Source organism: Ahaetulla prasina, chromosome 2 (assembly GCF_028640845.1).
Source record: "Ahaetulla prasina isolate Xishuangbanna chromosome 2, ASM2864084v1, whole genome shotgun sequence".
Taxonomy (NCBI): Eukaryota; Metazoa; Chordata; class Lepidosauria; order Squamata; family Colubridae; genus Ahaetulla; species Ahaetulla prasina.
In genome coordinates this window covers 102,677,804-102,704,756 of record NC_080540.1, presented here as the reverse complement: position 1 = coordinate 102,704,756, position 26,953 = coordinate 102,677,804, and the positions used below count along the sequence as shown (strand labels likewise).

Sequence of the window (26,953 nt, the reverse complement as noted above, 5' to 3'; positions counted from 1 at the left end):
GTCCCTTCCCATATTTAATTTAATACAACTTAATTTTTTTAAAGAACAATTCATCAGAAGAAACAGTATATATAAAGAACATGTATCATTTAAAACACTTTTCCAGTTTATAATCCTTATATACATAAAACTAAGAATGCAGAGCTCATTTGAAATAGTAAATATTTTTTTAAAAAATACCCTAATGACTTGCAATGTAATAGTGAGGAATATGATTAATTTTAACATTCATTCAATAATTTTGAATATTTGAAGGAACATATTTAAAATAGTTACCTGATTTTAAAAACATTACACTTGGTCCAAACCCTCCACCAACCAAGGTATAGCCATTTAATTGGAAATATCCATTTTGCCATAAGCCATAGCCAAGACAATCAGTGTCTGCAATACATTCATCCTTTGAATTATTGTAAGAAGAATTGGCTGATAAACTTAATGTTGTTGAGATTACCACAGAATCCCAAAAGCCAGAAAATATATCAAGGTCTGCTTGGAAAGAAACAGATGTCATAAGTCTGTTTGTCAAATCTATCATTATATAAAAATATATATTACAACCAGATCCTTCAGGGTGAAGGAGAAGTTGATAGAGGGTAATGCAAAATTGGACCAAATCTGGAATTTAATTTATCACATCAATTTATAATGCCCACATGTTTAATAAAATAAATAAAATAAAATCATTTCTCATGGTTAGTGAACAGACATATGTTCCTTTTTATACTCAGTCTGTGCAATCTTCTAACACGGGGTGTCAATTTCAAGGCCCGTGTGCTGGATTTGGCCCATGGGGTGCTTAGGTCTGGCCCACAGGGCCTCCTTGAAAACAGCAAAGGACCACCCTGTGGTGCCTCTACCAGGAAAAACAGAGCTCGGGGGATGTGTGTTATAGGTGGCCCTGCTGAGTTCAATTTTCACTGGCAGAAGGTTGCAGGAAGCCATCGCAGCCAGTGGTGGTATTCAAATCCTAGCGCTACCTGTTCACTATCAGTAGCTCGTGGGCATGCTCACTCGCTTTGCAAGCATACCACACTTCTGCGCATGTGCAGAGCATTTTTGGGGATGTCTGGGCGGGTGGGTGGAGCCTCCTGCCACCATCACTACTCATTCTTTTGTAAAAATTGATCATGCAATGCTTTTATTTGCCAGCATTCTGTTTGTGTTTTTCAGTTTTGTCTTTAACAATCTTCTCATTTTTTGAATGCATTCTGGTCATATTTTTAACTTGTTCATGCTTGATTTACTGGTCATATTTTTAACTTGTCCATGCTTGATTTCATCCCACCATAAAATACCCAGATAACATCAAGCATGGATAAGTTAAAATATGATCAGTAAAAAATACATTCAAAGAGTGAGAAAATTGTTGTTGCTGTTGTTTTTATATGCTTCCTGACTCCCAGCAAGTCTGGGCAAAAGAAGAGATGAAAGAGTGGGAAAAAATGGAAGGGTTGTGTCTCATAACATGAAACACATTTGTTTTATTTCTGACTTTCTTTCTTTTTTATAAAAATAGACATATGTTCATCTGTATTTTTTCTACATAATACTGCTGTAACAAGACAAACTGCAAACCTCGTTCAGCTGGTCTTTTGCATGCTGACTTTTTCTTTTCATAACAGTGATCTGCATAGAAATCACCTCCATGTGAAAGTTCTACACATCCTTTCCACCTAAGGCTTAGGTGAAGATTCATCCTATCAAGAAATAGTAAAAGATTACATCAAGGAAGTGAGGATGAACAGATTTATACTTAAAAGTGCTTATTCGAAATAAATAGAATTCTGTTTTATTGATTCTTGGGTCTGAACTAACATACTTCATTCAGAACACTACAGGACTTTTTCAATATTGTCAATCCATTATGTATAAAACAGAAGTTGTATCTAAGCCCCAAATGCCAAATTACACATTCGACCCACTAAGCATGGCCATAAAAATCACAGTGAAAAATGAAGTACAATCACAAACTCAAAATCTAACAAAAATCCAGAACAGGATTTAATATACACAACAGGAACCTGGCAAGAATACTGGAAATATCAGTATTAACCAACTAATCCAAATGAAACACACAGGAAAACATATTTGGTTTACTCATGTAAACTTCTTTTTAGGCTTAAGCCATTATCAAAAGCAATATTCAAATGCAAAAAGAGGTTCAACTTGATACTCTCTAAGCTTGGTTGCTTTTTTGCAAACATTTCTTAACCAAAATAGGTAACATTATAAATGGTAGATGTGAGTCGGGTTTGTTCTTTTTATGTACTAATAATAACAACAACAACAACAGAGTTGAAAGGGACCTTGGAGGCCTTCTAGTCCAACCCCCTGCCCAGGCAGGAAACCCTACACCATCTCAGACAGATGGTTATCCAACATTTTCTTAAAAATTTCCAGTGTTGGAGCATTCACAACTTCTGCCGGCAAGTCGTTCCACTTATTAATTGTTCTAACTGTCAGGATGTTTTGTTTCACATTTTGTAATGTTTTGCCCAGTGTTGGTGGTCCCTTGATAGGCTGTTGTTTGTTGTCAGCTTATTTGTCTGAGTTGGTAGTTCCTTGATTGGGGTGCTGTTTACTTCTTGATCATTGAGCTAGTATTAATCTTGGTGTTAACCTCCGTTCATTTGGATGTTGATTTCTGGTCACGAAGTGTCTGTTTCCTTTTCGGCTTTTTGATTGTCTCTTTTAAACTATATGTAGATATTGTTTATCTCTATATGCCTGTTGATGGCTGATTTGTCTGAGTGCTAGGGTTCCATGAATTATCTAGCACTTTTTGGATTTGATTTGGCCTAGGGATGCTCATAGTTTCCTGTTGAAACTATGGTTAAGTCTGCTCATGTGTTGTGAAATTAAGGAGTTTTCATCGTATCTTCTGGCTGCTAATTGGTGTTCAGGGATGTTCTCTGCTAGTCATCTGCCTGTTTCTCCAATAGTGACTGTTACATTCCTTACACTATATTTTGTAGATGACTTCTGTTTTTTTCTTCTGGGGCAGCTGTGTCTTTTGGTTTACTTTTGATGTTTTGGAGAGCTTTAGCTGGTTTGTGTGCTATGGTGATGCCATATGGTGGTAACATCTGTTGGTGGTTTATTAATTGTTTTTGATGTATAGTGAAGATTCAATTACTATAAGCGAAAATGGATTTTTATCTTAATAGTCTTCACCTGTGTAGAAAAAATATTTCTATATATGAATATATCTGCAATTTCTCAAAATTTACCTCTACTCTCTCCTAATATTTCGTTGGCTTCTTTGAGTATTTTGTAAATCTAAGATCATATTAAACATCTGCATCACCCTACTTTTAGGTACTTTATCTATGCTGAGCTTTTTTCTGGCTATTTATAAGCATATAACATAAAACTATACCACAATTGGTGATAACAGTATATAGTTGACCTTGGCTAAACTTGTAAAGTTAAGCAGGATAGAATTTGATTATTATTTGGATGCTATATGGGTGGGGGGGAAAATCTATCCTATAGGAAATTAATGGCAAATCATTTCCATATTGTTGCCAAGAAAACAATCTGGATGTATCCCTGTAGCAACTCGGAATCAAGCTTGACTTTTGACTTTACATCAGTATGTGGCCAGACTGAAGACAGTGTTTGAAATGCCAGTTATAGAGTACAATCAGATATCTATGAAACAGTAAAATATCATTATACATACCATTTCAATGAATGTTGTGCACTATCTTCATGAGACCAAGCCCAGATTCCATCAAGATTTAATTCTTGCAATCCTACCCATATTGGCTGTATGATAAACATTTCCAACCATTTCTTCAATTAAAATTAAGATGAAACATTAAACAGCGATATAGCTTTAAATACATTTAAAATTACAGATATTTTGCAATTATTGGGAAGACGATCATTTTTTGCTTTTTTTCTCTGCTGAAAAATTTTCTGTTTTAATAAGACAAAACACTCTGATACAAAAGCTAATATGGATTATTTTAAAAAAATAATTAGAATTTTCATTAGAGTTGTTGGAATTTATAAAATTGCCGTATATACAGTATATAAAAATTTAGCAGAGAGGATTGACACTGTATTTTCATCCTTGCTATATGTCTTTTCAATCATAATACATGTCCTCCAAGGCTTGCATTAAAATATCTTAAGCTCCATTTTTCCCATGCCATATTCCACTAATTTCAATTCACTACTTTTCTTCCTCTACTGTTTTTGTTCAAAGTGATCACTGTAAAAAAAACTTTATTACTTAAATATATGTTTCTGTTTATAGTGTATGCCATTTCAGTTATTCCTACAAAGATTCTATGTACTGTAATAAACAAAAAATGTTAATTTATAAAATACATGAAATTTACAGTAAATCACCACAAAACCCCACCATGGTTGTGGACCAGTTTCCCAGAACCATAACGTATGATAATATTTCATTAGATATGCTTGATTGTGTCAATCATAATAACTGTGGAATGTCCTCAAAGGAATTAGAATACCAGAACAACCCATTGTCCTTGTGAGAAACCTAGGTACAGCTCAGGAAGCCATACATGGTGAAACACATTAGTTTCAGGTTGGCAAGATTGTAGATTCTCCCCTTATTTATTCAATCTATCGTATTTTTCCATGTATAAGATGCTACATTTTCTTTAAAATATTTACATGAAAATGGAGGAGCATCTTATACAAAGGGGAGCCAAGAGGAGAAGATGTGGCCCATCCCCGTCCTCCAGCTCTACCACACATGCTGGATGAGTCTCCCACGATGACCAACCTGATCCTGGGTGAACTGGTTGTTAAATCACACACACACACACACACACACACACACACACACACACACACACACGCTATCAAAGTGGATCCTGGGTGCAGCGCTGCAATGGAGAAACAGGTAATGGAGCAGCCTGCACGAGGGAAGGAGGAGCAGGGAGAAGAAAGACGGAAAGTGGCTTCCTTCATCCCTCACGCCAGCTGCTCCGTTTCCCATTTCTCCACTGCAGTGCAGCACCACGGCACAGAGCTTGCCCCACCCACCACCGCCCAGATGCCCTGTAGCAGGGTTACAGTTACCGGTACTTTTTTCTGTTGGTATTACAGATTTTACATGGCCATTTGGAACGTATTATCACACAGCGACCAAAATGGGGCAGGGAAATTGCCAAGAGCAAGTTTCATAGATTATAATTGCATAAATTGGAGCTACTGCCACCTACCTGTCTGTTTTAGATGTCAGGGGAGGAGGGAAGGGCCTTTCTGTAAAAATGGTGGTGGTCTTGAAAACAACTTGATCACCTGATTCTAAAGAAGTCATTGAATTCGGCCCTTGCTGTTTACGGAGAAAGCCAGATCAGTCCCGCTAGCAAGTGCTGAAAGCGCAGACATCACCCATGGGGGGAGTTGACCTGCAGCAATCTCTCCACACGTGTACAGCTCTCCACTTCCCATCCCTCGCTGCAGCCCTCAGGTCCCCTAGTGAGCACTACCCACAGAGGGCTGCTTCTCCCTATGCCCACTGGTGACCCGTAGCCCCTGCGCTCTAAAAACTGCGGGTTGGGCGGATTTCTCAGGTAGCCAGATCTTGGCTCCTCATTAGCCACGCTGGTGAAGAAGCTGGGCAGGGACCAACGGGGCTCGCAAGGGGGTGACAAGGCAAATCCTTCTGGCAGACACCCACACCAAAGGACCCAAATGGACTGATGGTCGGCAGCAAAGGAGGGAAGGAAGGAAGGGACAAATGGGTCTGGAAGCAGCAGCCCCGACTCCAAGAGGACAGGAGTAACCCCAACTTCTCTCGCTCCGGCCACTCTGTTTCCCCATTGCATCACAGCGCTGCACCGCAGAGCTTGCCCCACCACCAGCCCCAAGATGCCACTGGCATTTCTTTGCTTACCTGTTTTCCAGCCCGTCATGTTTCTCCACTGCATTTCTTGCTGTCATCTGCAGGTAAACAAGTTTGTGGGACTAAAAAAAAAGTTCGTTCAATCAATTTCAACTTCTCGCAGGAAAAAAAAAATCTCGTAAACTTGGAATTGATTGATTGAACTTTTTTTTTAGTCCCACAAACTTGTTTCCCTGAACACAATGGCGAGAAACACGACAGAGAAACGTGATGGAGCTGGAAATCAGGTAGACAAAGAAATGCTTGGGGGAAGCAAGGGCATCTGGGCACCAAGCACTGAAACAGGCCCAGCAGTTGTCCAGGCCCACTGGAGGGAAGGCCGGCATCTACCAGCACTTAAATTTGGTGGCATTTCTGAATTTTGGGTAAGAGAAGTGTGGGGCGTCTTATACATGGGGCATCTTATAGATGGAAAAATACCATATATGCTGAATATATATATTAAGGGAAACTGAACTGAAAGAAAATGATTATGCTTTTAAAATTGGAAGAAGACACACCACTGTCCTGATACTTGAAAATGCAAAGGATCTTCAAGGTCCAATAATAAAAGTTGAGGAGCAGGGTGGAAAAAATGTAAAATTAAATATAAAAAAGACCAAACTAATGACAATAGGTAGAACTATGAGCCTCAGAATCAACAATGAAGATACTAAAGTAGTGGATTGCTTCTACCTTTTAGGATCAACCATGATAGGAACAGAATTTACACTTTTGAAATTTGAGACTTTAGACAATACCTCAGATAGACATGAAAACAAACACCTGTATCGTTGAACAATCAACCCAGAATTCTCATTGGAGGCACAAATTATCAGTCTCAAATTATCCTACTTAGACATATGCAAAAACCTAACTATATAAACAAGATATAATGTTAGGAAAGGTGAAAAGAAAGAGAAGAGGATGGATAAGGTGGATAGATTCAGTTACGGTGTACCTTTGAAAGAGCAGATTTGGGGCAGATCATCATGATTAGTATCTATGTGATCACAATAGACTGATGATACAATCAAATAATCATCTTTGAAATAAGAAAGATGATTTTCTTCATTCTATCCCTCAGATGACAGCCAGGGTAGTGTAGTGGTTAAAGACATCTAGCTAAAGACAGTAAAACTGTGAGCATTGGTTCTGCCCTTAAGCAAAACGCTGGGCAACTTTGAACCAGTTGCTCTCTTTCAACCTCTTCAGGATGAATGACAAATGTTTTCCAACTGAACTGTAAGGATTTGTCCTGGCAGTCACCAGGACTCAAGACTTACCTGAAGGCATATACTACCCCTTCAGATAGTTCCATAAAACACATTAAGTGAGGAATGTTTAGCAGCAAAGCCAAAGAAATGAACATTTATTTTCTTTATCCAGCTTTAATATTTATCTCTAGATTCCAGCATTAAGAAATTCTCTGACCTGAAAACTGTAGACAGATTTGCTCAGCTGGTATCAAAAAGAAAAAAACTGTTCATATTTACAATTTTTACTAGGTGGAATAGCTGGAAAGTTTCTTACCATAGTTTGAACAAGCTCTACCAAGAGTCCATTAGCTTACTCTGCTTTTCTCCCCGCCTTCCCACTTTTTCAATCAATCAATCAGAACATAGCTGGAAGGGACTTTGGAGATCTTCTAGTCCCACCCCCTACTCAAGCAAAAGACCATGTACAATTTCAGACAAATGGCTGTCCACACTCTTCTTAAAAGCCTCCAATGATGAAACACTTACAACTTCTGAAGGCAAGCTGTTCCACTGGTTAATTGTTCTCACTGTTAGGAACTTTCTCCTTAATTCCAAGTTGTTTCTCTCCTTGATTAGTTTCTATCCATTGTTTCTTGTTCTGCCTTCAGGTGCTTTGGAGAATAGGTTGACCACTCTTCTTTGTGGCATTCCCTTAGATATTGAGACACTGCTATCCTTTCACCTTTACGCCTTCTTTTCATTAAACTGGGCACGCCCATTTCCTGCAACTGTTCTTCGTAGGACACTGTTTCAGTCTCCTGTACCTTAAATATCTTCTCTGCATTCTTTCTAGAATGCAGAGGGTGACTTTTTTTATTGGAGTGACCGAAACTGGATGCAATATTGCAACTGTGACGTTACCAAGGCATTATAAAGTGGTACAAACACTTCACATGATCTTGATTCTATCTCTCTGTTAATGCAGTCTAGAAATGTGTTAGGTTTTTTTTGGCAGCTGTGGCACACTGCTGGCTCATATTTAAGTGATTGTCCACTAGGATTCCAAGATGCTTCTCACATTTCTGTTGAGCCAGGTACCACTAAATCTAGAGATTTAGAAGACTTCAAAAATTCCTGAAGTTCTTCACAAAAATGGTGGAGCTCAAAACTATACCATGGGAAATGGCTGGCTTTCTTCTTCCTTTTTAACTTGACTTGGAACTTGTCCATGAACTGTTTGTGTTCTATTTTAGTCAGTCTATGATCATGTTTCTGCTGTAATAATTGAACTACAGTGTTTCATTATCTTGTACTAACAATATAACCAATCTGATTTATCTGTACTTCATCTATAAAGTCCATGTTTATTCCTGCTTGTCTTGCAGGTTCTGTTGATTTCAGACTAAAGTTGATAATAAAACTCATCAATCTCTTCTTCTGCATCAATGGTAAGAATACCAATCTGGATTAACATAATATTAAAAGGTTGCCCAGAAAGTCACTGATTGTACTATACTCAAGTAGCAATAGCAATAGCACTTAGAATTTTATACTGCTTTACAGTGCTTTACAGCCCTCTCTAAGCGATTTAGAGTCAGCATATTGCCCCCAACAATCTGGGTCATCATTTTACCCACCTCGGAAGGATGGAAGGCTGAGTCAACTTTGAGCCTGGTGGGATTTGAAATTGCAGGTAGCCGACAGTTAGCAGAAGTAGCCTGCGTACTGCACTCTAACCACTGCGCCACCAAGGCTCATAGTACTGTCCTTGCTATGTCCTTCAGAAGCACCACTCCATCTTTTATATGTGTTCTTAGTAAATAAAATGATGCTTTTTCATGTAAATTCCAGTCCATTTCAATTTGCTGATATTAAGATGTCGATGTGCAGTTGATTTCCAATTTTCATGCTTCTTATTTGCCATGTGCCACTACAATACTCTGAATTTTCTTTTCCTGCATGACAACATTGGCAACTACATATGTAAAAGGTTTTCAACTAGCCACATCATAAAGACCGTCAGTGCACTGAAAGATTTTCAATTCTTTCTCAGTAGCATGTTGAGTATCGTACAATCTAGGACAGGGGTGTCCAAACTTGGTCCCTTTAAGACTTTTGGACTTCAACTCCCAGAGTCCCTCAGCCAGCAAAGCTGGCTGAGGAACTCTGGGAGTTGAAGTCCAAAAGTCTTAAAGGGACCAAGTTTGGACACCCCTGATCTAGGAGCACTGAATCATTTATCATTTTATTTTGTCTATCCATCGGGGGTTTTTTTTGGGTTTTTTTTGAAAGATACAGGATTACCAATGCCTTCTCTTACATAACATGAAATGAAGTCATTGACATTATTACTAAAGTGATCATTTGCCTACAAAATGTTTCCAGGTGTTTCTACTTGATAAACCGTATGAACTTTCTTGCTTTAATGAGACAACTGGAATGATTAAGAAGAGATCGGACAACCACTTGTTGAAATGGTGTATGGTCTCCTGCTTGAGCAGGGGATTGAATTAAAAGGTATCCAAAGTCCACTCCCATGCTGTTTTTCTTTTATTCTATTCTGTGTCTTGAGTGATCCTGCAGGGATTTCATATATTTTGAAATGCACCCTCAATGTTTTTCACTTGTTTCACCTAGGAACACTGCCATGTAACAATGAAGGAGGCTTGGAGTAGCCCTTGGAGGGATGAAGAGACTCAATTTAACAAGTTCAGAGCAGATCTAACATGTTATTGTTCATGTAAGTTAGGCCAAGTACAATTATAATTACATTTTAAAAATTACGAATTTTACATGGAGGTTGAGGTTCACCAGCATGGAGGTTGAGGTTCACCAGCATTATCTGCTGTGGCAACACCCCCTCGAGCTATGCAGTCTAGTCTAGGAGCTCAGGGAGGGATTTTGTCATGGAGCAAGGCAGAAAACAGCTACATAGTAACGCTCACTTGCCACTATAGCATACCCTCAAATACATATAATCCTAGCCCTCAAATTGCTGGTATATTTTTCTTTTGGAGTTTATGAGCAAAAATTGGAATTAATCAACTTTTTAACATTTTTAATATTTCAAAAATAATTAGGTTGCCTAAACCGATGAAACCTATTGTGACTTTACAATCTGGGCTTCCAGTTAAACTAGAAAATGCTTTGGAGGTTTCCAAATCTCCAAACTTAATATCTATAGCTAAAAAACTGTAATTAGATAGCTTTAGGGAATTTAAAGGCAACATGGAACAAGCTGGAACATTGTTTTCACAAATAAATGGCTAAAACTATATAAATGTGCTATCATCTCAAGATGCCATTACTTCAACAAATTTTCTTTTTTGTGTTTATTGGTCAGCTTCCTCTCGTCTCTTAGCTATATGGAAAGGTGGGGTTTCTACTTTGGTATGTTGGAAATATAATACTTTGAAGAGAACACAGACTCATATAATCTGGTCTTGTTCTGCATTAGCGCTGTTTTGGTTTATGGTTCATAAAGCTGCTAATACAGAATTAAGAGAAAAAGATAAAAATGAGAAAGAAAATTAATAATACTATTAATTAATAAATTAAATAAGAATAACTTTGAATTTATTAGACTTAGGCTGCATCATAAAAATGCATTAGTCTGATGGAAATATTAGTATACCCTTAATCTAACGTTCTGGATAGAACAAATGTTCATTTTCTAGATATGATATGGCTTTTTATCAAAGTTATAGAGAGTCTGATCAATATCTATACTGTGATTTGTTGTTTCAACATGCACTTTCTTTCGCCCCTTTATTGGTTTTGCTTTGTGTTAATTTCCATTGGAGTCTAATTCTTGTAATTATTTTAATTTGTTACTTTTTTGTCTTTCAGATTTCACATTAAAACCAATACATTTCTTTAAATATATGGAAGAAAGCATGTGCTTGCTGATACACCACACGAATATTACCCTGACTAGTATTTAAAAATTGTTAATTCATTTAAATTCTTGCTATAGTTCTTAACTTCAGTAGAATATGAACCAAATCCTTCAAGATTTTTGAAAAATATGGTATTCTTCTGAAAACAATTGTGTATTTGGAACATACCATTAAGATAATTTTAAAAATTCATCAGAAAGAATATTTAGTAATAATCCTACCAAATCATCTTTGTCTTCAATCCATAGAAGTTCAGAAGCTCTAAACCGACTGCAGGAAGAATTTGCCTGTTCCCATGTATCAAAAGAACTTACAAAATAATAACAGTATCTTTTCCAGTAACGCCATTTAGTCATATCTGGGCATCTCTCACTGACAGAGGCTTTAAAAATAAAAACATAACAGGTAATTTAATCCTGATATCAAACGAGCAATTAGTTACATCATTAACATCATGCATTCATTTATTTTATTATAAAGCTTGAATTTTCAGACAATTCACTATATATATATTATTCCCCCTCCCCAAATAGTATTAGACAATAAATAACAGATAAACAGACGATGAAGGAGAATTTAATATTTGTTTATAGGCAAACAGGAACTTTTCTCTTTCTTCAAAAACACACTTGCAATTAAAAAAATCAAATGTTTTTTTCTTGAATGATGTAAACATTTTATATAGTCAGTATATATACAAGCAAACAAACAAACCTCGACTTATAACCATTATTTCATCAACTAATCAAATTGGACCCAGTTTGTTTAGGGCAAAATGTTGACTCTGTAAACCGCTTAGAGAGGGCTGTAAAGCACTGGGAAGCGGTGTATAAGTCTAATACCTATTGCTACCTGTGTAGAGGAAGAAAGTAACTGACACTTGCATTATTTTGTGGATTTTAGTAGATATATAGTGGCTAAACCACTATAAAAAAATGTGTGTCAGAAAATATATCTTTTCTTTTATGTACACTAAGAGCATATGCACCAAGACAAATTCCTTATGTGTCCAATCACACTTGGCCAATAAAAATTCTATTCTAAATTCTATTCTAAAAATGTGTGTCAGATACCATAATAATATTACTGCTGTTGTTAAGAAGGTACCATAAACAGGGAAGCCCTCAGAAGTATTCTTAAGCCATTTCACTCAGAAAATTAATTAATAGCTTATATTATCCTAATGACTGAGTTAAAAAAAAACCACTTACACCCGGAACAACTCTCTAGAGAGGTCTTATCTAAGCAGGTGATTTTCTCATCACAAAAGCCAGTCATCATGTTACAAAGTAAGGAATTTCTGCATTCTGTACATTCTTCTTCACATGCATATCCATAACGTCCTACTTTGCAACCTAAAATTGAGAGAATAAAAAATGAGGTCTCAGCATCAACATTTCAGTGTTTAGATAGATGATTTAAAAAATTGTATGATATGCATAGTATAAAAATGATTTGGACACATGCTTTGAACTAGTGTGAGCAACATCATACATCAACTATTCATTAAAATGTTTTGACTTGTTAAGTTCTGGAAGTAACGAGGCTGGAGACCAGGATAGTGACAACAGCTCTTTAATATAGGGTGAACCCAGCAACTGGCTGGGAGGAAAACCTCTCCTTTTATACAGTTCTACCGGCGGCTTCGTCCAATCAGCAACGTGCTGATTTCCCGCCCAAATATTTAAAGGTATATACAAGAATACATAACACTCCTCCCCTCCCAGAAAACACTTTGCCTCTATTTGCATTTTATTTACATGTTATTTTTCGACGTAGTCACGCAAATAACCTGGGCGTCTCCTAGTTCTTTCAGACCTGCGCGGTTCAGTCCTGGGTGGTGTTTTGAGCTGTTCGGAGGGTCTGTTTTCTCCTCCCAGCTCTTTCTCTAGGCCATCCGGCCCTGGATTATTGGCAGGTTCTTTTTCTTGGCCATCCGGCCCTGGATTACTTTTGTAATTTTCCCTGTCCTTTCCCTCGGGAACCTGATGGCGTCGCTGGACCTCCGGGACAACAGCTAAGTCTTGCGCTTCCCCCGGGTCATGGTCAGCTGTGGGTTCAAATAAGGAGGGGTCATAAATTGTTTCCTGTGGCTCAGTTTGTTCAGTTATTCGTCTCCTTATCTGATCTATGTGGCGCCTCCATACTCGGTTGTCTTGTAATTCGACCAAGTACGACTTTGGGCCGGTTGTTTTTATTATCTGCCCTGCAAACCAACTCGGGCCGTCCCTGTAGTTGCGGGCCCACACTCGGTCGCCTATGTCAAATTCCCTTGTTTTGTCTATTTCCCCCTTGTAACCCTCTGGTGTGTAATGGGGACTCAAGCGGTCAAGTGGGCACCGGAGTTTCCGTCCCATCAGTAATTCGGCTGGGCTTCTGCCTGTAGCAGTGCTTGGGGTTCTGTGCTGAACGGCCAGAAAGAAGTCTATTTTTGTTTGCCAGTCACCTGGCTTAAGCCTGGACAATGCCTCCTTAGCGCTCCGGACGGAACGCTCTGCAAGGCCATTCGACGCAGGGTGGAAAGGCGCAGAGAGGGCATGTCGGATGCCCTCCTCTGCCAAGTATTCTTCGAATTGGGCTGCCGTGAATTGCGGCCCGTTGTCGGACACCAGAGTGTCCGGCAACCCGTGGGTTGCGAATAAGTGGCGTAGGGTTGCGATTACTGCCTCGGCCGTGGTGGATTTCATGAGTATGATCTCCAACCATTTAGAGAATGCGTCGACAACCACTAAGAAAGTTTGGCCATGGAAAGGGCCAGCAAAATCAATGTGGATTCTTGACCAGGGCCCTTGGGGTTTTTCCCATTCCCTGACAGGGGCTGTTGGGGGTAGGGGTCTGGACTCTTGGCAAGCCTGGCATTTCCCCACCCTCTCAGCAATCTCTGAATCCATGAGTGGCCACCACACATAGCTTCTCGCAAGCCCCTTCATCCGGACGATCCCTGGGTGGCCCTCGTGGAGGAGGTCCAGTACCTTTCCCCTTAGTTTATCGGGAATTACCACACGATCACCCCACAATAGGCACCCCCCTTGAGCCGAGAGCTCATCCCGTTTTTTAACAAATTCCTTAAAACGTTCGCCCGGCGCAGCGGGCCACCCTCTTTGTACCCAACCGAGTACAGTCCTTAACATAATGTCCCGGTATGATGCCCGAGCCACTTCCTTAGATGTGACTGGGCCAGAGTCCAAAGAGTCAATAAGCAGGATGGGCGTCCCCGGCGTAGGGTCTTCGACAGCCCCTGGTAGTGGGCATCTGCTTAACGCGTCTGCATGCCCCACTTCTTTTCCTGGTCGATGCTGCAGCTTGTACGAATAAGCGGCTAGAAAAATAGTCCATCGGGTCAAGCGTGGCGAAAGTGCCACAGGCGTTGGGCGGTCGCCAGCCAGTATCCCTATTAGCGGTCTGTGGTCAGTCACGATTTCAAAATCCCGCCCAAAAACATATTCGTGGAATTTTTTTTACCCCTGACACAATGGCTAGTGTTTCTTTATCTAATTGGCTGTAGTTCCTCTCTGGGGCGGACATCGTTCTAGAGTAAAAAGCTATAGGAGCTTCTGTGCCGTTTGGAAGTCTATGGCTGAGTACAGCCCCCACTCCATAAGGGGAGGCATCGCAAACCAGCATTAGGGGCAATGAGTTGTGATATTGGATGAGCAGGCTGTCACTTGAGAGCAGGTTCTTTACTGCTTCGAAAGCCCTATGTTCCGACTTTCCCCAAGACCAAACAGTATTTTTCCCTAAAAGCCTATGCAGCGGTTCAGCAACGGTCGCTTTGTTCTTTAAAAAGACCGCGTAAAAATTCACTAACCCCAGGAATGCCTGCAGCTCTGCTTTGTTTTTGGGCGCTGGAGCCTTCCTAATTGCCTTGACCTTGCTCTCAGTAGGGTGAATTCCTTTCTTGTCTATCAGGTAGCCCAAGAATTCGACGGATTCGACCCCTATCTGGCATTTGTTTGCCTTGACTTTTAATCCGGCTGTCCGGAAAATGCCCAAAACCTTTCTTAAACGCTCCCCCAATTCCTCCATGTTTTCCCCTGAAATCAGGACATCATCGAAGTAGGGAACTACCCCTGGGAGCCCCTGCAGGAGTCGTTCCATTAAGTTTTGGAACAGCCCTGGTGCCACACTCACCCCAAATTGCAATCGGGTGCACTTGAAGGCCCCCCTGTGCGTTACAATCGTTTGGGCTTCGGCTGTGCGGGCGTCTACGGGCAGTTGTTGGTAGGCTTGGGCCAAGTCTAACTTTGCAAAGACTTGCCCTTGCCCCAAAGAGTGCAATAAGTGTTGCACCACGGGAACCGGGTAAGCGCTTTTCTGTAAGGCTTTGTTAAGCGTCGCCTTGTAGTCAGCGCAAATTCTAATTGACCCGTCCGGTTTTATTGGGGTGACGATTACGCCTCCCACTTTGCGTGATCGACTGGCACCAAAATCCCCTGATTTATGAGCTTATCTAGCTCCTTATCGATTTTTGGTTTTAGGGCAAAAGGGACTCTCCTCGCCTTAAGCCTAATGGGGGCTACCTGGGGGTCTAAGTTGAAGGAAATAGGGGTCCCCTTGTACTTGCCCAGGCAGTCCTTGAAGACATCTTCGAACTCGTTAAAGAGAATGTCTTTCAGGTTACAGTCACTTCTGTAGATGCCAGTCACTCCCATGCCCAGGGCACGAAACCAGTCTAGTCCCAACAGACTGGGCAGAGTCCCTTCGACGATCGTGATGGGCAGGGTCTTCTTGTGTGGTCCGTACTCGACTCGGACGGAGGTGGTCCCTCGAACAGGGATGCGATTCCCTTGGTAGTCGTGGACTCGTAGCCGTTGTGCTTGCAGGTGGCGCTTCGCGACTGACGGCAGTGACTTCGCCAAAGTGTCCCAGGACATGATGGTGATCGCTGATCCCGTGTCTACTTCGAGCCGGCACCGTACTCCCTCTATTTTTGGTTTGGTGAAGATCTTTTTCTCCACTCGGGTCAAGGCGCGGCCTATGACGACAGTCGTTTGGTTTGAATCCGCGCCTTTTTTGTTTGAGCCAATCGCGGGCCGCCTTGCCGATTCCGCGCTCTGATTGGCCGATTTGAATTTTCGGCGGGAAGGTTGGGCCGCTCGACAAACTTGAGCTAGGTGCCCTTTCTTCCCACACCGCCGACATGTCGCGTCCTTAAACTTGCAGCGTTGGCGCTGGTGTTGACCCCCGCAGCTTCCGCATTCGTCCCGGTCCCCTTTGTCGCGTTTCTCGGTTCGGCAGACCCCTTCCTCATCTTCACCGTTGGATTCGGTCTGAACCTCCTCCTGGTGCACCGGGGTTGGCTTCGCGCTCACCTTTGGTGGGACTGGCTTTTGCAGTGTCTCCGCCGCTTGGGTGGACATTTCATGTGCTCTGGCTTCGTCCAGAGCGTTGGCCAGCGTTAGGTTGCTCTTTGCTAGCAGCCGCCGCCGCAAACGGATGTCTCGGACCCCTCGGATGAGTTGCTCGAGGAGCACCTCGTCTAGGTCGCGGTATCCGCAGTCCTTGGACGCTTTCCTGAGGGCGGCCATGTAGTCACCGATGGATTCGCCCTCCATCTGCCTTCGCTCTCCAAATTCAAACCGCCGCACGTATTTGGACGGCGTTGGTGCGAAGTGGTTCTTTAGTAAAGTCTGTAGAGTTGGCCACGACACCGATTGTAACGGCGTTGGCTCTGCCAGGGCTTCCGCGATATCAATGACCTCCGGACCACAGTGGCTTAAGAAATAAGCCCTTTTGCGGTTGTCTGGAACTCCTTGCAGTTCGTTGGCTTCTAGAAAGCTTTCGAAACGGGTCATATACGTTCCCCATTTCTCTTTAGCCAGGTCAAACGGTGCGGGCGGAGTGTAACTGGCCATCTCCGCTTTTCTGCCCTGTGTTTGCTGGGTTCGGGTCTATCGTGCTTCAGCTCGGTTCTGGTTCTCCTTAGCCTCGAAATCCCACCTTCGTCGCCAGTGTTAAGTTCTGGAAGTAACGAGGCTGGAGACCAGGGTAGTGACAACAGCTCTTTAATATAGGGTGAACCCAGCAACTGGCTGGGAGGAAAACCTCTCCTTTTATACAGTTCTACCGGCGGCTTCGTCCAATCAGCAACGTGCTGATTTCCCGCCCAAATATTTAAAGGTATATACAAGAATACATAACATGACTTATTTCAGGTTTTCACATAAGCCTGACAAAACCATGTAATGGTCTTTAAAAATCCATTCACTAATACAATTCAGTTATACCAGTGGTGAAATCCAATTTTTTTTTACTACTGATTCTGTAGGTGTGGCTTGGTGGGTATGGCTTGGTGGGCGTGGCAGTGGAAGGGTACTGAAAAATCTCCATTCCCAACCCACTCTGGAGCCAGCCAGAGGTGGCATTTGCTGGTTCTCCGAATTGCTCAAAATTTCCACTACTGGTTCTCCAGAACCTGACAAACCTGCTGGATTTCACCCCTGAGTTATACTGTATACAAAACTGAATATTAAGCAGTAATATTTTTTCAAGCTCTTGCAGAAACTTTACAAAGTAACACTGCTTTAATGAATAGCAGAGAAGTGCTGAATGCAAGATCAAATGTTTGTTTCAAATCCATTTAGAAGCATCCACACCCACAATTTTTAATCCATTATATGTTGATATTTCAAAATATATTTGTCCTAAACATGGTCAGGAATTAGATGTTTTGATTCTCATCACTTTTTAGAGACAATGCAAAATTGAATTGTAAATAAGTAATCCTAGTTTATGGAGATTCTCGTCATCCAGGTCATTGTTGCCGCAAAGATGCTTTTTCAAAAGGCAACTGGACTTTCTTTTTTCAAACAACATCTTAAAAAACACCTCTCCTGCGCAAGCTGCACTGGCTTCCTGTGGTCTTCCAGGTGCAATTCAAGATGTTGGTTACCACCTTTAAAGCACTCCATGGCATAGGACCGGGTTATTTACGGGACCACCTTCTGCCACCAATAGCCTCCCATCGACCTGTGCGCTCCCAGGGGGAGGGCCTTCTCTGTGGGAGCACCTGCCCTCTGGAATGAGCTGCCTCCAGGGATACGACAACTCCCTGACCTCCGGACCTTCCGTCGCGAGTTGAAGGGCTGGCTTAACGTAATGGTAATTTTTAATAGGGGTTTTATAGTTTTATTATTGTTTTTAAGTATTATTGTTTTTAGTTTTATTTTGGCCTATTGAATTAGATTTTTAACAGGTTTTTTTTAATTCTGTGCTATGCGTATAATTGTGTTTTATTTGGCTGTAAACTGCCCTGAATCCTTTGGGAGAAGGGCGGTATAGAAATTAAATTAAACTAAACTAAACTAAACTAAAGTAAAAATAATGAAAGTCCAGTTTCCTTTGCAATAAATAATCCTAGTCAACTGATACTCAACATTTCAACACCAGAATAGAAAGTATGAATCAATACCATGAATTAAAAATCTAGGAAAGACAGAAAATCATTACAAATGTCTTAACAATGTAAATAAAGGTGGTGGCCAATCTCTTACATATCTTAGCTGCAGTTTCCATTCTCTTCTATAGGAATGAACAATTTTTTTCCAGACATTATGTGCACTTACATATTCTCCTCTTCTGGCTATAGGGAATACAGCAACAATATTCTTGCAATGGGTAATACTATAATTTTTAATTCCTTTTTAAATTTAAAGACAGGATGTTGCCGAAAATTGTAATTTTGCTGCTGAATTTCATTATCATAATTACAGGGCTGATATATAAATCATTGCCTCCTCCACCTATCACATCCACTAACTCTTTCTTTGGACAATCCTAAATCTTTTAAGATACATTTATTAAGTTTCCTTTATTTTAATTCACTCACCCACCCACCCAATAGGACAGGAGGCATTTTTGCTACTGATTTCCACAACTGTTTGGGACTGCCTTTACTGGGGTGGTTAGAAAAGCTACTCATTTCCCTACCTGCATTCATATGTATTTATTTATTTATTTAATCATATTTATATACCGCCCTATCTCCCGAAGGACTCGGGGCGGTTAACAGGCACTTAAAAAACATATAAATACATAAATACAACATAAAAACAATTAAAAAACTTATTCTAAAAGCCCGATAGTTAAAATTATGATTAAAAATATAAAACTAAAACCCAATTTAAAACCCATAAATTTAAAATCTAACTCAGTCCCGCGCAAATAAATGTGTTTTAAGCTCGCGGCGGAAGGTCCGAAGGTCCGGAAGCTGACGAAGTCCTGGGGGCAGTTCGTTCCAGAGGGTGGGAGCCCCCACAGAGAAGGCCCTTCCCCTGGGCGTCGCCAGACGACATTGCCTCGCTGACGGCACCCTGAGGAGTCCCTCTCTATGAGAGCGCACGGGTCGGTGAGAGGTATTCGGTCGCAGTAGGCGGTCCCGTAAGTAACCTGGCCCTATGCCATGGAGCGCTTTAAAGGTGGTCACCAAAACCTTGAAGCGCACCCAGAAGGCCACAGGTAGCCAGTGCAGTCTGCGCAGGATAGGTGTCATGCGGGAGCCACGAGGGGCTCCCTCTATCACCCGCGCAGCCGCATTCTGGACTAACTGCAGCCTCCGGATGCCCTTCAAGGGGAGCCCCATGTAGAGAGCATTGCAGTAATCCAGGCGAGACGTCACGAGTGCGTGAGTGACCGTGCATAGGGCACCCCGGTCCAGAAAGGGGCGCAACTGGCGCACCAGGCGAACCTGGTAGAACGCTCTCCTGGAGACGGCCGTCAGATGATCTTCTAGAGACAGCCGTTCATCCAGGAGGACGCCTAAGTTGCGCACCCTCTCCATCGGGGCCAGTGACTCGCCACCGACGGTCAGCCGCGGACTTAGCTGACTGTACCGGGATGCCGGCATCCACAGCCACTCTGTCTTGGAGGGATTGAGCTTGAGCCTGTTTCTCCCCATCCAGACCCGTACGGCCTCCAGACACCGGGACAACACTTCGATAGCTTCGTTGGGGTGGTCCGGTGTAGAAAAGTACAGCTGGGTGCCATCCGCGTACAGCTGGTACTTCACACCGAAACCACTGATGATCTCACCCAGCGGCTTCATGTAGATGTTGAACAGAAGGGGCGAGAGGATCGACCCCTGCGGCACCCCACAAGTGAGGCGCCTCGGGGCCGACCTCTGCCCTCCCGTCAACACCATCTGCGACCGGTCGGAGAGATAGGAGGAGAACCACCGATAAACGGTGCCTCCCACTCCCAATCCCTCCAACCAGCGCAGCAAGATACCATGGTCAATGGTATCGAACGCCGCTGAGAGGTCTAATAGGACCAGGGCAGAGGAATAACCCCTGTCCCGAGCCCTCCAGAGATCATCCACCAATGCGACCAAAGCTGTCTCCGTGCTGTATCCGGGTCGGAAGCCGGACTGGAACGGGTCTAGATAGACGTCTTCATCCAGGTATTGGGGTAGCTGTCGCGCCACGGCACTCTCTACAACCTTCGCAACAAAGTGAAGGTTGGAGACTGGACGATAATTACCCAAAACAGCTGGGTCCAGGGAGGGCTTCTTAAGGAGGGGTCTCACCACCGCCTCTTTCAAGGCGGCAGGGAAAACCCCTTCCAACAAAGAAGCGTTGATAATACTCTGGAGCCAGCCTCGTGTCACCTCCTGAGTGGCCAGTACCAGCCAGGAAGGGCACGGGTCCAGTAAACATGTCGTGCCGTGAAGCCTCCCCAACAACCTGTCCACGTCCTCGGGAGCCACAGGGTCAAACTCATCCCAAATGGACTCAACAAGACGTGCCTCCTCTCCCTCGCTTGGATCATCCCAAATTCGATCCAGACCGTCCCTCAGCTGAGCAATTTTATCGTATAGATAACCGCTAAACTCCTCGGCTCGTCCTGCAAGGTCATCCCGCACCTCCTGATGTAGGAGAGGCGGGTGACCAAACAGGGGGGCCGGGCGGTTATCTGCTGACGCAATGAGGGTGGAAGCGTAGGAACGCCTCGCTTCCCTCATTGCCACTAGGTAGGTCCTAGAATAGGACCTAACTAGTGTCCGATCAGTTTCGGAGCGACTGGACCTCCAGGTGCTCTCCAGGCGTCTTCTCCGGCGTTTCATCTCCCTCAGCCCCTCGGAGAACCAGTCGAGATCTACGCCGGGTCAGAGGCCGCAAAGGCGCGACACGGTCCAAGGCCCCGGCCGCGGCCTGTTCCCAGGCCACGACCAGTTCCTCAGTCGTGCCGTGGGCCAGTTCCTCAGGGAATGGCCCAAGCTCCGTCAGGAACCTCTCGGGGTCCATCAGGCGCCTGGGGCGGAACCACCGTATAGGTTCCGTCCCCCCGCCGTGGTGAATGGTGGTTCGAAGTCTAGGCGAAGGAGAAGATGATCCGACCATGACATTGGTTCCGTTACTAAATCATCTAATACCAGATCATTTAACCACTGTCCAGAGATATAAAGCAGATCCAGTGTGCCTCCCCCCGTGTGCGTAGGGCCATCATTTACTCGAATCAGGTCCAAGGCCGTCATGGAAGCCAAGAACTCCCGAGCTGCCGTCGATGACGAGCCAGCTGATGGCAGGTTGAAATCCCCCATGACTATAAGTCTGGGGGTCTCAACCGCCACAGCAGCAAGTACCTCCAACAGCTCAGGCAGGGCTGTGGTCACGCAGCAAGGAGCCAGGTACGCGATCACCAAGCCCAACTGATTCCTATAGCCCCACCGCACATAAAGGGATTCACAACCGGCAATCTGAGGAGTAGTGGCCTCCCTCGGCTCTAGATCCTCCTTGATAACAACCGCCACCCCCCCACCCCTACCTTGGACCCTCGGCTGATGAAATGCTCAGAAACCTGGAGGGCACATCTCAACAAGGGGGACCCCCCCTCTGGGCCCAACCAGGTTTCCGTAATGCCCATAAGGTCCGCGGACTCCCCCTGAATAAGGTCGCAAATCAGGGGAGCCTTATTAACCACGGACCGGGCATTACATAACATCAGCCGAAGATCCAAGCTCTGAGGATCACGGCCACCCGAGGAACGGGTAGGGACAGAGGGGCCGGAGCACGCGATCGCTTTCAGACATCGAACGCGTGCTCCCACAACTCGGTACGGCCCCTCCCCCCCGCCATATCTGCCTCTCCCACTTACCGTACAGATCGAACATCCCTCTAAACCTGGAACGTCCTCCCCCCCTGCCTTCAGACAAGATGGAATAGTGTCGCGAACTAGCACAGGGGCTGGATCCCTCCCCGACGGGTTCTCACCCCCACCCGTCGAATCCCTCCCCCCCCTTAAAAAACCCTTATTTAAAAAACGGTTTAAAAAACCCCACAGATTCTTCTTCCTCGCATGCCACCTCTCCGGGTCCCAAGACCCCTCGTTAAGGCCGGCCCTCGATAACCCGGAGGGCCATTCCTGCGAGGCGGGGGAACCTCACAGTCGGAGAAGGTCAGCGGACGAATATTTCATGCTAAAAGATTAAATAACAGTGGGGGGAAAAAAGGTGTTCCCTAGCCACTTGATGTTATCGTAGCCTGTGGACAAAGTCAGGACAGTCACAAACCAGGGCCAAATGCCCGGTAAGGGTAATAAATAAGATGGAAGTTTGGCTGATGGATTCCGCCATTCAGTACTGCCCATAATGGATACAGCAAAAGTTTTTGCCCGCTGGTGCCGCCCATGATCAGGTCCAAGGCCGTCCACGATTGATGCCATAAATAAATAAATAAATACCGGGGACAGGAAAAAAGTTTTCAGCCGCAGATGTCGAATGATGGTATATATAAGAGTCAGCTAAAATTCTAAAATCCAAAATGTCCAAGCTACCTGTGTCCAATGTCTCTGGTGCCGCTGAAGATAGTCCAGCAAAACAATCCAGCCGCCAGCCACTGATGATAAGTGCGGCCATAACGCAGCCAGACAATCCCAGATGTTACCAATGGTACCATCAGATGGGTGGAATCGTAGAAACCATGCTGCTGAGCCATGCCACTGAAGGATAGAGCGGCGGAACATCCAGCCGCCGATGACATATGCGGCCGGCAGCAGCAAACCACGATCCAGCCCGGCCATTCCTAGCGAGCGCCGCTCCGCGCCCCTCCAGAATGGCCGGCGCCATCTACCGTTGCCGCCGATGGTATCAGTGCCGCTGCTGGTATCCAAGCCGCTGCTGATATCACTGCCGCTGGCCAGCGTAACGCACCCCCCAACTGGTCGCTGATGTCCGAGCGACCGCTTCGCCACGGAACCGGCTCGTTTCCGCGGGCTCGTTTCCGCGGACGCCCAGCCAAAATGGCCACCGGCAACCGTCCGCCACTCGCCCGCCTCTCCAGCCCCGTTCCCGGCAGCCGAGGGTCTAACAAGACCCAAAGATCTCATTTCGGCTGCCGGAAAGATGTTCTGTGGGGCGGCGGGCCCAGATAGCTTGAAAACAGCCCCGAGGCATCGCGGCTAGAAAAAACGCCAACCCACCGCCTGCATGATTCTCAGATCGCCGCCATTTCCGCGCATAAATATTGTAGTAATGTTGCCTATATTTGGCCAGTTATTTCATTTATTTAGTAATTTAGAAAGATAGCAACCTCACCCAATATCTACGTGTTCAATGACCAATGATTGGTCACATGTCTTTTATTTTGGATTTTTCAGACCAAAGTGAAATGAATCACAGCAAATTTTTACAATGACCACAGTCAGGGAACATTTTACCTCTGTGTCCTAATATATGTTCTGCATATGCATTCAGTCTTTGTGAGTGAGTTTAATGCTTCTGAAGTCTATTTGTTCCCTTGCTGTATTACAGAGTTAATATATGAGCTTATCTATAGCAAAGGAATAGTTACTAAAAGTAACAGACTTTGAATGCTTTGATGCTTCATCTGCAATTTAATAATTTTGAATTGTCTATACACAAGCATAGTCATATACTATAATCACATATAAAAACTGAATCTGGCCCATTTTTAATAATTTTATTTGTGACTCTACCTAACATTTTGTAAGATATTCAAGTTTAATTTTGATGCTTATTGTATGCCAATATTTTAAGTTTCAGAAATCTGCTTTTTTATTCCCCAGTTCACAAATAAGTATATTAAATGCAATGTTGTACCCCCAATATCTGAAAAAAATAGAATGTATCCTTACTTGTTTTTAAGTAAACTATGTGTTCATCTGAAGCCCCCACCATTTCTGTTCCTGTGACAGGAAAATGTTCATGTGGCCAGCTACTTATTCCAGTACAATTCACATTTATTATACAATGGTATCTTGCGTCTTCAAGATCTTCATATTCAGCCAGACCATAAGGACTCAGCATTATTTTCCCACGGTACTCAGTAAAAGGTTTAGTAAGATCACCTTTTTTTGAAATAAAAAATAAAAGATGTTAACAAGATTATGGGTTGTAAATATAACATGAATTATAGACTAAGGGTAAAGGAAACTAAGTCTAGTCATTTACTAATTTACCCACATTTCCCAGATAAATAACCATAATAATTTTGTGTAGCAAAATAACCCAAAATATTCCGTACCATATCAAATACTTAACACATTTGTCATTGATCAAGTTCAGATTATTCATGAAAGCATACAGTATATAATGTTAGTTTGTTTGGATTGTTTATATCATGCCTTTATTATTTTTAACTCAATGCAGCTCAATGCAGCGAATATAGGCAACACACCTTCTTTTTCCTATTTTCTTCACAACAATAACAACTCTGTGAAGTGAGCTTGGCTGAGACCAGGTTCTCCCAGTTGGCTTTCAAGGCTAAGGCAGGACTAGAACTCACAGTCTCTTGCTTTCTAGCTTGGTGCCTTAACCACTAGACCAAACTGGCTCTCTCTCAATTGTTTCAACTGATAGTCTATCATCAGTTACAGATTGATATATATTAGTCTTTGAAAGGCAGTGAAACTTTTTTAAAAATTTAGCTGCTAGTTAAACTGAGGGACAAGAGCTTCTGATTAAAAACAGGAAAAACATACTATCCTTCAGATGCATCAATGATTATGATGCCTAATACTGGTTTTAAGTATTATCCCATTTACTTAGGTAATATTCTGCTTCAGAAAATTGAAGTGTTCTTTTCATCAAGTAAACAAAACTGTCTAACAACAATCCCATCATAAAGCCTTCTAGTTGCTTTATTACATTTATATACCCCTTTTTTCCAGGTTGACTCATACCCCTTTGCTGACTGAGTTTTAATTTCTTTCCCAATAATTACTTCAATCTGACTGCTACATATGTTTTCTTTCTTATTAAATTAAATGAAGCATTTAAATATGTATTAAAATCCAGATAGTAATAATATCAGTTGCAAGTTCCCAGATATCTTCAGGGAAAGATATCTGCTACAAGAACAATTTTCTTTCCCTCTCTGTGTATCTGTAATCTCTTCAAATATGCTCTACAGAATTTAGATGTTTCCTTCAACAGATTTAGGGACAAAACAAGAGAAAGACCAGCAAAGACAGAAACAAGGTCAAGACAGCTTATGGCATTAAATGTCATATACATTAATAATGGAAACACTTGATCTATTTTATTTATTTATTTATTTATTTATTTATTTATTTATTTATTTATTTATTTATTTATTTATTTATTTATTTATTTATTTATTTATTTTTATTTTGTCGAGTACATATTAGATAATATATATAAACATAAGCATGAATTTAATACATAAAGTGAATACAATTAAAGGGAACATTAGGACAGGGGCGGTATCACGCTGGTGCTCTTGTGCACCCCCCTTACACACCTCTTAGGAATGGGGTGAGGTCAACAGTAGCAAGTCTAAAATTTTTGGGGGTTTGGGATGAGACCACAGAATCTGGTAGTGCATTCCAGTGCATTAACAACTCTGTTACTGAAGTCATATTTTCTGCAGTCGAGTTTGGAGTGATTCACTTTAAGTTTGGATCTATTGTGTGTTTGTATATTGTTGTGGTTGAAGCTGAAGTAGTCATTGACAGGTAGGACATTGTAACAGATGATTTTATGAGCTATTCTTAAGTCATACCGAAGGCGGCGTAGTTCTAAATTTTCTAAACCCACCCAGAATTTCAAGTCTGGTGGCATAAGGTATTTTGTTGCGAGCAGAGAAGTGGAGGACTCTTCTTGGAAATATTTCTGGATGCGCTCAGTTGTATTAATATCCGATATGCAGTGCGGGTTCCAGACAGATGAGCTGTATTCGAGAATTGGTCTAGCAAATGTTTTGTATGCTCTAGTTAGTAGTGTAATATTACTGGAGAAGAAGCTACACAAGATTAGATTTACAACACTTAATGTCTTTTTGGCGATGTTGTTACAGTGGGCTTTGGCACTTAACATCATTTGATATGAGAATTCCAAGGTCCTTGACAGAGTGAGGGTTATTTACAAGGTCATGTCTACTTAGCTTGTAGGCGCATTTGTTCATTGAGATTTGGAGTTGCCAATTTTTTGACCATTCCGACACAAATTCAAGGTCTTTTTGAAGGGTAGCAGCATTGTTGTTAGTGTTAAATAGTTTAACATCATCAGTGAAGAGAACGCAGTTACTTATAATACGCTCACAAAGGTCATTTATGTATAGTATGAAATGTGTTGGTCCTAGAATGCTTCCTTGGGGGACACTGCTATTAACAGGTGCAGGATTTGATAGGGTGCTCCCTATTTTGACCACTTGCTGTCTGTTTGACAGGAACGCAGTTATCCAATTATGGAGGGGTCTGGAGATGCCATAGGATTTTAGTTTTAGAAGTAGTTTGTCATGTACCACTGAATCAAAGACTTTACAGAAGCATATGTAAATTGCATCTATTGCTTTGCCCTGATCAAGATTTGTAGTCCATATGTTTTTGCAGTGTAGAAGTTGTAGATTACAGGATAATTTTTTTTCTGAAACCAAATTGTTTATTAGAGAGTAGGTTATTTGTTTCTAAGTGGAAGGTAATGGATTGGTTGATGATTGATTCCATAATTCTGCAGGTGACGCAGCATCACGTAATTTAGACTAGGCTGGGGTCTTCCTCTTTGA

At 42.5% G+C, this 26,953-nt stretch overlaps 1 protein-coding gene across 1 annotated transcript in view; it reads right to left on the bottom strand.

Moving 5' to 3' along the window:
* LOC131190532 (uncharacterized) overlaps nt 1-26,953 on the bottom strand; it is a 75,448-nt gene that overhangs the window by 8,111 nt on the left and 40,384 nt on the right. Inside the window, 7 exon segments of the mRNA XM_058167868.1 lie at nt 11,195-11,355; nt 11,816-11,825; nt 13,103-14,431; nt 14,433-14,875; nt 15,101-15,232; nt 15,307-15,311; nt 15,378-15,562. Of these exon segments, the coding sequence (XP_058023851.1) occupies nt 11,195-11,355; nt 11,816-11,825; nt 13,103-14,431; nt 14,433-14,875; nt 15,101-15,232; nt 15,307-15,311; nt 15,378-15,562 (2,265 nt within the window).